This window comes from Etheostoma spectabile, chromosome 18 (assembly GCF_008692095.1).
Source record: "Etheostoma spectabile isolate EspeVRDwgs_2016 chromosome 18, UIUC_Espe_1.0, whole genome shotgun sequence".
In the NCBI taxonomy this organism is placed as follows: domain Eukaryota; kingdom Metazoa; phylum Chordata; class Actinopteri; order Perciformes; family Percidae; genus Etheostoma; species Etheostoma spectabile.
Window position 1 is genome coordinate 3,988,276 of NC_045750.1, and position 16,750 is coordinate 4,005,025.

At 40.8% G+C, this 16,750-nt stretch overlaps 2 protein-coding genes across 2 annotated transcripts; one reads left to right on the forward strand and one right to left on the reverse strand.

Annotated features, from left to right (window-relative positions):
• The first annotated feature begins 502 nt into the window (after positions 1-502).
• crnkl1 (crooked neck pre-mRNA splicing factor 1) lies at positions 503-11,070 on the forward strand. Its single transcript, XM_032543803.1, has 14 exons — positions 503-736; positions 2,691-2,843; positions 3,451-3,542; positions 3,652-3,810; positions 4,118-4,284; positions 5,122-5,300; positions 5,514-5,684; positions 6,674-6,865; positions 7,119-7,178; positions 7,342-7,422; positions 8,361-8,600; positions 9,815-9,916; positions 10,053-10,301; positions 10,600-11,070. Exons 1-14 carry the CDS (start codon positions 689-691, stop codon positions 10,996-10,998), a joined length of 2,292 nt encoding a protein of 763 aa, XP_032399694.1. The 5' UTR covers positions 503-688; the 3' UTR covers positions 10,999-11,070.
• Positions 11,071-11,081: 11 nt separating this feature from the next.
• Positions 11,082-15,086, reverse strand: naa20 (N-alpha-acetyltransferase 20, NatB catalytic subunit). Its single transcript, XM_032543864.1, has 6 exons — positions 14,968-15,086; positions 14,284-14,308; positions 14,065-14,155; positions 13,377-13,512; positions 12,781-12,926; positions 11,082-11,465 (listed from the first exon to the last, which is right to left on the reverse strand). The coding sequence occupies exons 1-6, from the start codon at positions 15,018-15,020 to the stop codon at positions 11,380-11,382; spliced, it is 537 nt and encodes a 178-aa protein (XP_032399755.1). The 5' UTR covers positions 15,021-15,086; the 3' UTR covers positions 11,082-11,379.
• Between the last annotated feature and the right edge of the window lie 1,664 nt (positions 15,087-16,750).

A 16,750-nucleotide genomic window follows, 5' to 3' on the forward strand; every position in this document is an offset into this window, starting at 1 on the left:
GTATATCTTTTTCTTTTTTTTGTTCTTCTCATGTAATTGGTAATTACCAATTACATGAGAACGTGATATTAACGTGATATTAGGTTGTTCTGTTAGTTGTTGTCCACAACATCATTAGATTATTAGAAAATTATTAGATTGTTAGAAAAGTTATTTATTATGATTCTATGACTATGGCATGAACAAGTCAGGTAAAACAATATTTTAGTGGTTTTAGGAAATACAGGCCAACAAGTCTGGGACAAAACCACTAATTTAAAGCTTCAAACAGAAAATAAATACTGGAAATATATATTTTTAAACGTTCCAAGCAATTAAAATACAACTCATCTTCTTTGTAGCGTTCATGCTTTCTCACACATTATAAAACATAGGCCATGTATTTAATTTAAAGCTTGTGACCACCGAACTCGGAAAAACGACTTTTAAACTCGGCAAAAGCGACCATCCGAGGAGCACGTGAATGCAGCATTTTCCTTCCAACGATGGGCAAGGCATGACCCTACTCCGCCTCTGATTGGCTTGTACTCGTTGCTCGCAAGGCCTTCTGGGTACTGTCATGGTGGCTGGCGCTTGATGTTGCCAAAACGTTTGGGTACCTGATTTTAGTTTAGTTGTTTCGTAAACGTTTGAAGTGCGTTTGGTAGCTTAATTGTTCAGTGTTGTGGGGTTAAACTTGCCGTTAGACATGGCTTCCACCGCGGCGGGCAAACAGCGGATACCGAAGGTGGCGAAGGTAAGAAAACAAAGCTCAATTCAACAGCCATGAGCTCTTGACTTCGGCTAAGCTAATGCTAACAAATAGTTAGCGCTAAACTTTGAGTGAGCAAAGCGCCAGATAGTGCACACGGTTGCTTCAAACCACGACCATATGTAGCTGTCACCTCGGCTAAGAATATACATGAACTTATGCAATATATAATATGTACTGTATGTTTTGGAGTGGTAACGTTAGCCTGACGGAAACCGCATGAACTCGACAACCGCTAATATTAAGTTGTCTAACTATATATATACAACACACCGTTTAAAGGTTTGGGTCACTTACATATTTCTATACCAGTTGACCTGGGGGGGCTGATCTTTAATGCAATATTTGCGTTTCCCATTATCAGCAACAATTCATCCAATGGTCCAAAGGCAAGGCAAGGCAGCTTTATTTGTATAGCACATTTCAGCAACAGGGCAATTCAAAGTGCTTTACACAAAATCATTAAAACAGATAAAACACAAGTACAAACAGTTAAAAGTCATAAGCATTAAAAATCAATAAGACACATGAATAGACAGTTAAAACAAAATAGAAACATTAGGACACATAAAACACAAATAAAAGTTACAGTGCAGCATAAGAAAGAAATGAGCATTCATTTAAAGAAAGGCAGCATCAAAAAGGAAGGTCTTCAGCCTTGATTTAAAAGAACTGAGAGTAGCAGCGGATCTACAGGTTTCTGGGAGTTTATTCCAGATATGAGGAGCATAGAAACTGAAAGCTGCTTCACCCTGTTTAGTTCTGACTCTGGGGACAGAAAGTAGACCTGTCCCAGATGACCTGAGAGGTCTGGGGGGGTCATAGTGTAGTAGCAGATCAGAAATGTATTTTGGACCTAAACCGTTAAGGGATTTATAAACTAGCAAGAGTACTTTGAAATCAATTCTTTGGGACACAGGAAGCCAGTGTAAAGACTTCAGAACTGGAGTGATGTGATCCAGTCTCCTGGTCTTAGTGAGGACTCGAGCAGCAGCGTTCTGAATCAGCTGCAGCTGTCTGATTGATTTTTTAGGGAGACCTGTAAAGACCCCGTTACAGTAGTCAAGTCTACTGAAGATGAAAGCATGGACCAGTTTTTCCAAGTCCTGTTGACACATAAGTCTTTTAACCCTTGATATATTCTTAAGGTGATAGTAGGCTGACTTTGTAATTGTCTTAATGTGGCTGTTAAAGTTCAGGTCTGAGTCCATGACTACACCAAGATTTCTGGCTTTGTCTGTTGTTTTTAACATTGTTGTTTGAAGCTGAGCGCAGACTTTTAATCGTTCCTCTTTTTTTCCAAAAACAACTACCTCAGTTTTTCCTTCATTAATTTCAGAAAGTTCTGGCACATCCAGTCGTTAATTTGTTTGATGCAGTTAGTCAGTTTTTGTATTTGACTATAGTCCCCTGGCGATAAGGTTATGTAATTTTTTTCATGTAAAAGGCTCATTCTGTTCACTAATCTGTTGTCATTTTTAAAACTAATTGAGATAACATTGGAGAGTCCTTTTGCATTTATGGAAGCACATGGTTAAAAAACAATGCACGTGATCTCAGCTGGTATTCTGTCTGTAATGGCCTGCAATAGAAATTTGTAAGTGACCCCAAATATATATATATACACACACACACACACACACACACACACACACACACACTAACAACTAATCAACAACTAAAAAGATACAGATCTAAGACTTTTGCCCCGTTACCTCTTAAATACTTCCAGTTTACTTAGTGGAACATTCTGTCAATTTCCTGTTTAGTGTTGACTTGAACTTTCAACCTGATAAGCTAGATGATTATGTCATGGGATGAAAGAAATAAGACAGTTTAACAGGTTACGGGTATTTAGCATTGAGACATGAACAACATTGGGACATTTTGCTCACAACTGCAGTCACGCCATTTTTAACAACTTCTCCTTGTGTTCCAGGTGAAGAATAAAGCCCCCGCAGAGGTTCAGATCACTGCTGAGCAGCTGCTGAGGGAAGCCAAAGAGAGGGAGCTCGAACTTCTGCCGCCGCCACCCAAACAGAAGATCACTGATGAGGAGGAGCTGAACGATTACAAACTCAGGAAGAGGAAGGTAAGTGCTCAGCTTTTTAGTCTCTCCACTGACACGGCATGTTCGGTGTGCGGCAAGTGTCAAATCTGCCCAAATAAGATGAGATTGGACATAGGAGTGGGCAATATGTCGATATTATATTGATATTGAGGTATGAGACTAGATATGGTCTTAGATTTTGGATATCGTAATATGAGTGTTTTCTTTTCTTGGTTTTAAAGGCTGCATTACAGTAAAGTGATGTCATTTTGTGAACTTACCAGACTGTTGTAACTGTTCTATTATTTGCCTTTACCCACTTAGTCATTATAGCCACATTACTGGTGATTATTTATCAAAAATCTCATTGTGTAAATATTTTGTGAAATCACCGATAGTCAACGCTACAATATCGTTGCCGTATTGATATTGAGGTATTAGGTCAAAAGTGTTGTGATATTCGATTTTCTCCATATCGGCCAGCCCTAATTAGACCTTTTTAAAATCCCTTTTTCAATGCAATATGTATTGCTCATTTAATAGTGTGAGATAACGTTGTTGTATGTCTGCTCAGACACCCACCAGAAAGACTATTGGACAACTTCATTGTATTTTTGACTGTTGTCAAACCACTGCCTGTTTCTTTCAGGGGTTTGAGGACAACATCAGAAAGAATCGCACTGTCATCAGTAACTGGATCAAATACGCACAATGGGAGGAAAGCCTGAAGGAGATCCAGAGGTAGTGTGCTGTAGCCATGAAAGTATCAGTCTTCCATTTTCCCCCTCAACAGTCCCACACATGTCTCTGCTGTACAGTTTTCCCTCACCGCTGCTTCCTCCGGTTTCAGGGCTCGGTCCATTTACGAGCGAGCGCTGGACGTCGACCACCGCAACATTACTCTGTGGCTGAAGTACGCCGAGATGGAGATGAAGAGCCGGCAGGTGAACCACGCCCGCAACATCTGGGACAGAGCCATCACCATCCTCCCGCGAGTCAGCCAGTTCTGGTACGAATGAAGTTTGTAGCTGACAGTTTGTTTTTGTTTGTGGAATGGACTCCTTAATTGTAGAGGTTCTTTTTCAATTGGATTGCTTTGCTAGGGAACAAGTGATTGGCTACTTCCATTAGAAAATCCAGGAAAAGAAACGCTTGAATCTATTTAGAATGTATGGTTGAAGCTCTGAAAAGCTTCATCTGCCTGTAAAATGCTGATGGAGAATCTCTGGTGTGTGTTTTACTTTTTGTTTTTCTACATGGCTTTCCAAACATGTACCTCTGCTTTAAATTCCCCTTGACGTTTTGTCCTGCCAAAGGTACAAGTACACCTACATGGAGGAGATGCTGGGGAACGTCGCCGGCTGCAGGCAGGTGTTTGAGCGCTGGATGGAGTGGGAGCCCGATGAGCAGGCCTGGCACTCCTACATCAACTTTGAGCTGCGCTACAAGGAAGTGGACAAAGCTCGCACCATTTATGAGAGATATATCCTTTCTGTTGGTGTTTCCTGTGTTGTGTTCTAAGTATTAATCTGCTGAGAGAAGGCTGTGTTATGCCAAATTTGAACTGAAGGGTTTTAAGCAGCAATGAGGACTTTACAGGAAGAGTGAGTGTTCAAAACAACGAGCACAAAAACTTTAAGATAAGAAAACTGAATATGCACGGAGGCAAATCATGGTCTTCCCCTCAAATAATGTTCAAAGATAAGTTATGTCACTCAGCCAAAAGCATAAACAAAGTTCAAGTTTATTATCATTAGGCTAGCTGTTATTTGAATATGACCATGTTTTTTACAGTGTGTTCAGGGGACAGGCAGCTAGCAGATAGTGAGAAGATGTTTTTGGTGGAGGGTGTGGATGTTTCCTTGACCAACTGCCACTTTGCTCATTTGAAAGCCATGATGTCTCTTTAATGGGTGGGCCAAATTCTCTGGGCAGGCAAAGCAGAGAAATGGGAGGTAACCTTTCCCTTTATGACCTCATAAGGAGCAAGATTCCAGATCGGCCCATCTTTCATTGTCTCAAAGGCAGAGCAGGATACCCAGGGCTCGGTTTACACCCATCACCATTTCTAGCCACTGGGGGACCACAGGCAGGCTGGGGGAACTCATATTATGTTAAAAAACCTCGAAGTGAAATCTTTATGCAATGGAACTTTTAACTTTATTAGTTTTCATGCAAATAAAACACTTATACAGAGATGGGCCGATAATCTGTCTATCCCTATTACAAACGCTAAAACCAGAGAAGATTTTGTGTTTTTGCCTGAAAAATGATTATAGAATTTGTAAGTTTGTGTAAAAACTCCTTCACTCCGCTGCACTCGTCATCGTTCATCCCGAAGTGAAGAACTGGATCAAGTATGGTCGTTTTGAAGAGAGGCACGGCTACATCGCCCACAGCCGGAAGGTGTACGAGAGGGCGGTGGAGTTCTTCGGTGAGGTTCATGTGGACGAAAACCTCTTCGTGGCCTTCGCCAAGTTCGAGGAGACACAGAAAGAGGTTTGTGGAGAACACAACCAACCTGTAGCAGACTCAATGAATTCAAATTAGAGCCTTTGGTTTCTTGTTATGCTGGAGACTCATTAAAACCGTTGCTATCCTTGTCTTTAGATTGTGGAACTAATTACTAACTAACTGTGTGTTGGCTGTCATTGCTTCTTACCTAATCTTGTTGAATGACTGATTGTGTGAAACGTCCCGTTGCTTTGACAGTTTGAACGCGTTCGGGTGATCTATAAGTACGCTCTGGACAGAATCCCCAAACACCAGGCCCAGGAGCTCTTCAAGTTCTACACGATGTTCGAGAAGAAGTTCGGAGACCGGAGGGGAATCGAGGACGTCATCGTCAACAAACGGCGGTTCCAGTATGAGGAGGAAGTCAAGGTAGTTACCATGGAAAATGAATGTTGCACGTTCAGGCACGTGCACGTTTAGGGTTGTTTCAATTCACATGTCAATTGAACATCTGAAGTTTCGCTAAAAACATATATAACAAATAAATGCGGTGAAAGTGTGTTTCCATCCAACAGTTTCAAAGCAAATAAAAAAATGTGTGCGTAATGACGTCACATGCTGTTTCGCAGTAAACCTGGTGTATCGAATAGATTTGAGATTTTAAGGTGTTTCCATTCATTTTCGCAGTGAATCGCACAACGTTCAAGCTTCCATTTGCGAACAAAGTCTGCGGGCCTAAAAGGATTGCGCCGTCTGCGTACAAATGATTCATATTGCACAAGTTGTAATATAAGTTGTAATAGTTGTGCTCATGTGCCAGCTGATTACGACAACGACGTCATCAAAACATCGCTATGATGATGCAGATGGACGTAAATGCCAGACGAGAACGCTAAAATAGCCGTTATATTTTTCTTGTAAATTAAATTTAAAAAATCTCTCGTCCACTTGTAAAAATGAATAATGAAATGAATAAAACTTTGAAAACACATTGATTCACATTTATGAATTGATTCAAGCTCTAATGAATCGATTTTGAATCGTTAAATTCCAAAAATCGATTCATATAATTTTTATTTTATACTATTGCATGGGAAAAGTAAAATAACCTGAATCCATTTTGAATCAAATTGTCAACCTAAAAATCAATATTGAATCGTGACATTTTCTGAACCGTGCACCCCTAGCGGCTTGAAACCATAAAACGTAAACAGCGTTTATTGATTAAGAGAAAATCTGGTGAGATTGAGCGTACAAACTTTGTGTCGATAGACATGGAATTTAATAAAATTTGACTGTTTCCATAAGAACTTAATCCGCATAAAAACGTAAACTTAAAAAAAACGCCAAAAAGGATTATGGAAGCAACATATTGAAAAAGTTACTTCCTGTTCTCATCACTGACATGTTTCCACCAGGCGAACCCACACAACTACGACGCGTGGTTCGACTACCTGCGTCTGGTGGAGAACGACGCCGACCCCGACACGGTGCGAGACGTTTATGAGAGGGCCATCGCCAACATCCCCCCCATCCAGGAGAAGAGACACTGGAAGCGCTACATCTACCTGTGGATCAACTACGCGCTGTACGAAGAGCTGGAGGTCAAGGTCCGTTAACACGCTTTTCTTCATCATCCACCTTCACTTTTACTTCAACAGACCACTGGGAAAGGACCCCTACATACAGAAAAAATCATAAGAAAAAGAAATTGAATGTTGACTGAATAGAAGTTTCCTAACAAGCTCTGTCCGTCAGTCAGCTTAAATTTCTAATTCATTAGGATTTCATCTCAGTAAACAACGGACCACAAGCTGAATATGCTGAAAACATACTACATACATTTTCTTTTTCATTTTCTAGGATCCTGAGAAAACGAGGCAGGTGTACCAGGCCTCTCTAGACCTCATCCCGCATAAAAAGGTAATTCAGATATTGGCTTTTACTTGTATGTCTCAGATCATCTGTTTTTTCTCTTATAATAAAGACAATAGTAGTCAGAATGCTGCCCTTAGTGTTGATATATACAGTCAAAGTCTCTCTACTGTTGTTACCAGGTTGGGATAACCTTATTTTTTGGTTTTAGTTCACGTTCGCTAAGATTTGGCTGCTCTACGCTCAGTTTGAGATCCGGCAGAAGAACCTGCAGGGAGCCCGAAAGGTTATGGTAAGATTTACTCATCAACTGATGAGTTTTTAAAATATATATTACTGTTGTTTAGATCAACATTAGGATACTGTACTGTTCACATTTAAACAGAAGCAGTCCCTTTTCCATTTTCTTTTCTCTGTAAAGGCAAAGCTGCGATTTCAGTTGTATGCAAGCGCAAGTTTATAATAGCTAGAGCACATATACAAATGCATCCAGACGCACGCACGCACGCACGCACGCACGCACGCACACACACACACACACACACACGCACACACACGCCACACACACACACACACACACACACACACACACACACACACACACACACACACACAAACTCACTAAGTTCACTCTCTTTCACTCACTCACTAACTTACTCATTCACCACCCGCCAAGATTCAGCTTCCTTGGGCAAAAAACTGTGTTCGCCAAACGGAGGGAGAATTTTTTGTCGACCGCCAAAGCCAGCTATAGCTAAGTCAAAACTTTTCAGTTTTAAAATTGCTTTTTATTTAGACCATTTCTCACCCAAAATAAAAATGAGGGCTGCATAAGAGATTGTTTTTTATTGTCATCGTGATAAACAGATTGTGAAAGGCTGCGATATATCGCTAGAAACACTCAGAGTTTTTTTGTGTTAGTTAGCAGCAGAACTGAGTACACTTTAATATCTGTTTATTTACCACAAGTAATGTAGATATCGCGGTATTTATTATTTTCGCATATTTTTTTCACATTCCTTTCATAAAAATATAACAAATAGCACACTCACACTAAGAAAACCGCATAATCGATAAAAACAAATATCTGATATGATGCACAAAAAAAATATCTAAAGTCAGGGAAAGCTAGGACATTTCAAAGCAAACACTCCACTTCTTTAACACTACTCTTTACCATCGCTACCCGCAGAGGAACTCAGTGTGACTGTATCTGTGATTGTCCTTCAGGGTACAGCGATCGGCAAATGCCCGAAGAACAAACTGCTGAAGGGCTACATCGAGCTGGAGCTGCAGCTGCGGGAGTTCGACCGCTGCAGGAAGCTGTACGAGAAATACCTGGAGTTCAGCCCGGAGAACTGCACCACCTGGATCAAGTTCTCCGAGCTGGAGACCATCCTGGGAGACGTCGAGAGAGCCCGCGCCATCTTTGAACTCGCCATCGGACAGCCGCGGCTGGACATGCCTGAGGTATTGCTTGCCGTTTTGTTTATCCATTTCTTCATCCTTTTTTTCATTTGTCAGAGCCGGGGAATGTGGATGACCTTGCACCAGGGCTGGGCAATTAGAAAATCAGATATCACGATAATCTTGATCCATTGGTACATTGATATCATATTGCGTTGACATTTTTGACAAGTGCTTTCACAGAACAGTTTAGAGCAGGGCTGGGCGATATGGAAAAAAACCAAATACCTTGATATCAATTCCACAACGATATTGTATTGTTGACTTTATGCTTTCACAAATATCACACATGAGTTTTGATAAATATCATCAGTAAGTGGCTGAATGACTAAGTGGGTAAAAGCAAATATACAACAGTTACAACAGCGGGCAGTCTGGTAATATATGCCGTTCTAGTTTCAAGTGCAATTATAGAGCAAACATTTTTTTGTTTTTAATCTAGTTACATACTGACTGTGCACATGCATGCACAAAAATAGTGTGGTTAAAACAAATCTGCAATTCCTTCAATGATATTCCAATAAAAATGTTTCACAACAGACTTTCTGAGAAAGTTGAGTATGTGCTTGTTATCATTTTTGACAAAATTGGCTATCATGATATCTCAATATATGATTTCATCACAATATCATTCCATTGGAAGATAAATTATGAAATTGAATTATTGCCATGCCTATCTTGCACGCCTCCTGTATTTTTGCAAGATTGTGTGAGAATCCGTCTCGTCTGACGTAATATAATGCGTTTGTATGTGAGGAGCTACTGGCAGCTGCGGGGGTGGTTTAGGTGTGTTTGTGAAGGATGCAATTGTTTGTTCAAAAAGGCTAAATTTGACAAGAAGTTCTTCATAAGGAAACCAAAACTACATCTAAAAATGACTAAACTATTTCCAATTTGTATTATATTACACTGACTCACTTTCCGTTTCCAGATGTTTGATATCAGGGCGATGAGCTGTAGAACGTTGCCCTGTAAATTGTAATGTGAGCAGCAGCCAACAGGGCGTGCATTGTGTCGGCAGGATCATTTAAAAGTCAGCCGCAACTACGTTGTGCGTCTTGCCCTATTTCTGATACTGTGCCGGCAGAAATTTTGCCGTGGAGGGCCGCCACTGCAAAATCAACATGGGAAACACTGCAATATCCATCCTTGCCTTTGTGACTAAAATGCATTCACTGCATGAGGGCCTTCAAAGCATCTGTCTGTTGTGTTTTCAGGTGCTGTGGAAGTCCTATATTGACTTTGAGATTGAGCAAGAGGAGTTTGGAAACACCCGGAACCTTTACAAAAGGCTGCTGCAGCGCACCCAGCACGTCAAGGTAAGAGCTGTATCGTAGCCTCCCATGCTCATTGAAGATCTGGATTCGGACTGATCCATTTGTCTTTCTTTTTTTCAACCAACCAACAACTCTGAGATGACTGACTCTGACTTATTTTTCTTCTTCTCCCGTGCAGGTTTGGATCAGCTACGCCAAGTTTGAGCTGTCGATCGACAGCAGCGATCGGCTCCAGAAGTGCCGGCAGATCTACGAGGAGGCCAACAAGGGCATGAGGAACTGCGAGGAGAAGGAGGAGCGGCTGATGCTGCTCGAGTCCTGGAGGGACTTTGAGAGGGAGTTTGGAGACGACAGCACCATGGACAGAGTCCGGAAGCTGCTGCCAGAGAAGGTGAAGAAGAGGAGGAAGCTGACGGCCGAGGATGGGGTAAGACCTTCACGTCAACCGCTGAACTGGTTTGGCTAACTTAGCTGTGGTGTTGTATTGAAGATAAGACAGCAGTGTGGAGTTCTTGTTCAACCAAAAGTTCCAAAATTGTATTTTTTTTTTAGCATTACAGACCTTCTGCTCCATATTATTAACAGTATATCTTTAGGGCTTTAAGACATTTCTGTTTTGCACTGGCAAATTCAAATGATGATGTTGAAATGTTGATTTTAAAATAATTCTTTGCAGCCAATCACAGGAATTAATCTCCATCTCTCGTCTCTGTTGGTTCTTTCAGTCGGACGCAGGCTGGGAGGAGTACTACGACTACATCTTCCCAGAGGACGCGGCCAACCAGCCCAACCTCAAGCTGCTGGCCATGGCAAAGATGTGGAAGAGGCAGCAGATTCAGGAGGATGATAATCAAGAAAAGTCTCCCGAAGCGGCTGAAGAGACATCGCCGCCCTCCGGCGAGCTTGCAGCTGCTCCCGAGAACCTGCCGGAAGACGACTCGGACAAAAACACAGCGACGGAAACGGAACAGGAGAAGACGTGCGATGACCGAGACGACAGCAGCAGCAGTAGTGAGAGTGACAGTAGTAATGATGATGATGATGATGATGATAAGGATGATGGGAAGAAAAAGGGGGAAGAGAATGGAAAGAAAGAGGATGGCGGAAATGAAGATAAAGAGTAAATTCATGTTCCCTCGCTCAAATGTCCAGGATGACGTTGTTCCTGGATTCATTTTTCTACTGAATGTTTTCAAAACCAGCTTGTGAGTAGTCTTTATTGTACGACCATGTTTTCTGCATTATACAAACGTCAAATCAATCCCACTTTGTTGTCTTATTTCTTAAGAAAATGTTCATTCAGAATTTACAGGAAATGGGAATTCGATCCTTTTGGGAAATTAAAAGGTGTACATTGTGGCTCTCTGACTATGACTGAAGTGGTAAGCAGCTTCTGGGACAGTTTAACTATGTACAACGTAACTGAGCGGGGTCAGTCATTACATATTATTCACATGTGATTATCAGGACAAAGAGGTAAAGATGCGTCAGAGAGCCACAGTCTGTTATTCGATGTCTTCTGGTCGGACTGGGTGTGGCAGCGGGATGATGGACTTCTTCTCCGTGTCTCTGGACAGCGCTTTCCTCATGTCTGCAACATGAAAGACCAAATATAAAATGTCAGTTTTTCAAACTTAAAGGTCTCTGCTTGTTCTATGGGAAACAGCTCCCTCTCCTGTTGGGTCGTATAAAGACAGATTTTCTTAACAGGAAAATGTGCAGAACAGAGGCTTTTTTGTTTCATACTACAGTTGGTGTGCTAATTGAAAGTCATTAAATAGGGCCAGGTCATCAAAAATACATGAAAAAGAATTGTTACTTCTAGTGGTATCCATCCACACAGATGGGTCTGGTGTCATTTCTCCAGGTTTTCAGGTGAATAAAATGTCAGCTGCTGCTCAAGACTTAAAAAATAAATGTGTCTTTCACAGATGTTTTGTTATAATCTGCAGAATACTGTTTCTTACCACTAAAAGTGAAATTTTATAATTTGAGTGAACTGACCCTTTAAATGGTAAATTTGTCATTTAAGATATCTATTTAAGGTGCTACAAGACTCATCCACTGTTTCCACTGTATGCATGCACACTAAGCCAGCCATATCCGAAAAGACAATTTATCATAGTTTTTACCTGCCTGCTTTTTTTACACATGAAAGCAAAGCCTGGAAATCCAGACCCAAATCTGAAAGATTAAGGGAAGTCGCCCATCTCGAGGGGCGGCACCAAGCGTGCATTTGAAAATCTCACTGCACGCAATTGGATAACACTACGACCAATCACAACCACACACAGGGTGACGTATCCAGAGTCCAATACGCTTAGCTACCAGCGGAGCTAACTGGTAGATTAAACTGTTCAGCTCGCCTCTGGCCCCGCCCACATCAGATACACAGATGTGATTGGTGCAGCTTGGCTACATGGGCATAGTTAATGAGCTGTATTACCCAATGCCAGAGTGACTCATAGTCTAGTGTGTCAGTCTGCAGTCAGCAGCTTTTTATTTTATTTTGAAAGATGCCATTCACTATTATATCTTTGGATTAGTTTTTGATCCTTTGGCTTTCGGTTTTGACAGTTACTGGATGCAACGCAGCTTTTGGTAGTTTTGCAGACAGGTGCTTACCTGAACTAAACACACCACAGTGGCAGAAGGCTCTCTATGTTACCACTCATAAGGTAAGTAAGGTTGTAAGATCTTTCAAAATAAAATCAAACTTAGCTCAGTGTTTTGACTAAATTGAGCCAGTCTCAGTGTACTGAAATAAATAAATGCAACAGCTGCCTGAAAAGGCCTTAAATGTACCTGTTGTGCCCCTTTCAAGTTTGTCTTTAAAAAGGGACTCATTTCATTTGCTTGACAAATCCTGTTAATTATCTGTTTGCAGTTTTGGTAACTCATCCTACCGTAGGCGTCTTCGTCCGGTTCTCCGTTGCTGGCTGAGTAATACTCGATCACCGTCCTGTAGACGCTGTAGCCCAGACGTTTGTACATGTTCACCGCCACCTGGTTGGAGACTCGCACAAAGAGATCCACGAAGAATCCGCCCTTCCTACAAGACAACGTTAAAAAGGTAACGCCATAGACCGTTAATATTAAAGGACACAGCATGTGGGACGTCACCCATTGGTTTGTGGAGAACTGCTATGAGTCATCAAGTTTGACGTGCCGATTTTAGACGTGGGGGAGGAGCCATCTAGACCGTTGGGCGGTATCTGACTTTTGACCTTAGCTGAGAGTTGGAAACGCTGCTTACACTCTACGTTATGTTACGTTACACACTTTCACTGGCAATCTGGATGCAACTGCTGCTGAAAGCTAGCCTACATAAGTCGTGATAATATTTAGCTTTGCTAGGTTTAAGATATATCTTTGTCCCATAGTTATTTAGATGTAAGACAGGCCGCAAACTGCCAATCGCATCATGTATCTCCTGTCAGCAGACACAGACTTCACTGTCCAGTACGCGTTGTGTACTTCAGGGTGAGACGCGTGTACAAACCTCTCCGAGATCTCCTCCAGCATCTCCATGAGTTTGGCTGCGAGGCCGAGTCTTCTGAACTCGGGGGCGACAGACAGAGCGGTGACGTGACCGTGCCACTCCTCCCGCGCCACAGATCCCTCCGCCTTCCCCATGACTGCACACGAGCGACAAGTCAGCCATGAGAAGAAGAGAGAGGAAAAAAAGGGTCACTGAGTTGAATTTACTACCAAAAACACAAAACTGTATGCATCTTAAACACAGCACACACTGTATAAATATTATATTATTAGGTTATTGACTGTATAAAAATGGGTTTTTTACTTTTTTTAAATGTTACAGAACAATTGATAAAAACAGAACCATATATTTCAAGGGCCAGATTGTTAAATGTTATTGGTAAAGTCCTTATGATGCGTTTGAGATACTACTTATTTTGAGGGGGTGTTTAGATATGTTTTCATTGATGCAAATGACTGTATAGGTACAGACGTGACATTTATTTTCCTTTCACAGACAACCAAGCCTCCCACACCAACAGACTACACAGATTGTCAGCCAAAATAAAAAATGAGGGAAATATTTTGAAAGCAGTAAATGTAATGTGATGAGACACTCTCTCTGTGTGTGTGTGTGTGTGTGTGTGTGTGTGTGTGTGTGTGTGTGTGTGTGTGTGTGTGTGTGTGTGTGCGCGCGCGCGCGCACTTACTGTAGCCCATCAGTTCACCACCAGGAGCCTCAGCAACGATAAAGTACTCCGGCCAGTGAGCCAGGTACTGGAGGTAAAACGGGATCCCATACTGAAGGTCAAAGGTTAAAGAAAACTACACACTTACACAAAAAAGTAAGTCTTTTGTTATGTATTACATGGTAATAACTACATGTGAAATGACAGATGGCTAATATTTCACCTAAAATAAAAGGATACTGTTTCTGTCAATGGGTCCAGGTTGCTGTTGAACAAAACACAAATAGTACGTCATGTAATCCATTTTAATTATCATTTATCTGTTTCAATAACAATTCGATTACGAGAATGTTAATGTTTTTGAATACACACATAAACCAAACTCAATCGAACAATTTGACATTTTAAAATTTGACTTAATTTATGGATATTAACCTAAATGACTAAAAGTTATGATATATTTTTTTTTTGTAAATACGGAATACCCGTGCACGGCTAAACGCCATGATTTTCATATTACGTTATTCGCTAACTTCATAGCTAGGCTAGCTAACAAACGTGAACGTCAGCTAGCGTAACTAGCAGAACAATTACATTTTTTACCGAAAAGGCAGACAGCTGACTGATTAAATGTTTGCCGATTCCTTCAGAAGACACTATTGATTTACAATATGTTTCAGTCAAGCAATAAAAAGTATCCATATTGCCGCTGACAGTGGGATTACTAATTTCTCGATTCTTTTGAACGGAGTTTGGCACAGCTTTCCCCCCTCCAGTCAGCAGTCCATCTGCTGTCACACGAGTTAGCCTGCTAAATCTGCTGAACTCCAAAAAACAGGCTGTGCAGATGACATAGCCACATGAACACAAGACAGCTGGATATTTGGAGAATCTGTATAATAAAACTGAGAAGACTTCACTCACATATTGTTAAATTTAAATAAATCATCGCAGGTAAACGGTCTTAATGTTGTCATCTTGACTTGCTGCTCTGTGTCCTTTCACCTCAGAACAAAACAGACATCGCCTTAAAAGGCATAAAGAAAAGTAGAAGCGCCCCCTATCGACACGGAGGTACAACATGCTAAAATCATTTTTAGGCACAAATACACTCAGTACAAACAGTATGTGTCTATTGATTTGGGCTTTTTTTGGTCATAAATCAAAGTATTGGACGATGACTAAGGTGCTGGAGAAAAAGTTTTAAAAAAATCACGAAAGTTATTACAAATCATCCTGAGGTGGAAATGGTGTAGCCTATGTATCTAATTTCATGGAAATCCATTCCACAATTGTTGAAATATTTCACCAAAACCCCTAAATGACACCTATATAATATAATATGTTATTGTATGGCCATGTAAGTATAAGCAGTAAGGCAAATGCAAAGCGCAGTATAGCCTGTAAAAATACCGTTTCCCCTGTTTTTCAAAAAAACAAATGTTTAGTATTCACCTCACATTGATCTATCTATTTATACCCTTTGTGGTTGAATATAATTGGATGCTTATACTTTTTTTAAGAAAAACATAAAAAGCGTTTTTTTCTCAGTTTGCCGTTTTTGCAGATACTCCTCTTTGGCTTTTTAGGGCAGTGCTGTCAGCTTCTGTTGAAATGTTAGAACACACACACACACACACACACACACACACACACACACACACACACACACACACACACACACACACACACACACACACAAGTTAATAATCAACATAACAATAAACTAACAGATGCCATGGATGGAAGAAGAATATTTCTTGAAATGTCAAATGTTTATTTGTACATTTTGAGTTTTATTCTTTCTCTGAGAAATAAAAATAAACAAAAAAGATGGGAAAATCTTTTATTCAAGTTTTTCATTTAATTGCACAATGATTCTGCACACAGATATTTTCCTGAGAAAGCCAAAATTCCCTTTCCCTTCGTTAAATATTCTGATTCGAGGTTTATTAACATTTCTGATTGACTAAGAGCAATGCAATATAATACAATAAAACCTTGCCTGATAATTTTGCACACAGTGTACTTCCGATCAATTTTCGATTCCCTTCAGTACTACGTCTTGGTTTGCGGTGTGTTCGCGGGTTTTCTCCAGCCAAATATTTGGCGATCCAATCAGCGAACACAGGCAAAACAGAGGAACATTGGGTAAGACATAGGCTACCAAATAAAGGCTGGTAAAAATGTACATCACCTATAACTCGACATGTGGCTAATGGCTCCATGAGGCAGGCCAGAATTTTTAAGAATACCAAAAATAAAGTCAGAGTGCTTGGCCTACACGACCTCATGTGAAAATACAGCTCAGTCATTTCAGTCCAACTTCACAAAAATGTAAGCTTGGCTATTGGACCCACTCACAAGGAAAATTGAAAGTAAAAAAAATAAAGTATAAATAGGAAACCTGTTAACTCCACAACAGAGGAAGCTGCAGCGAAACCATGCTAGTAAAAAAATAGAACTATGAAGACACTTAAGGACTAGACCTATGTGGCCTACTTATGATTGCATATGTAGCCTATTTGCCGACCCAGTTGACCAAAATATCTGTTGAAGCGCATCAGGAGAAGGTACTGAAGGCGTCCATTGTCAAGACGGTTGCGTTTTGGGGTGAGCATAAGACTCCTGAGACTGAAAGTATTTACTACTGGTGCACTGGATCTTTGTTTTAAGTAAATTCTTGGCCTACATTTTGAAATACATG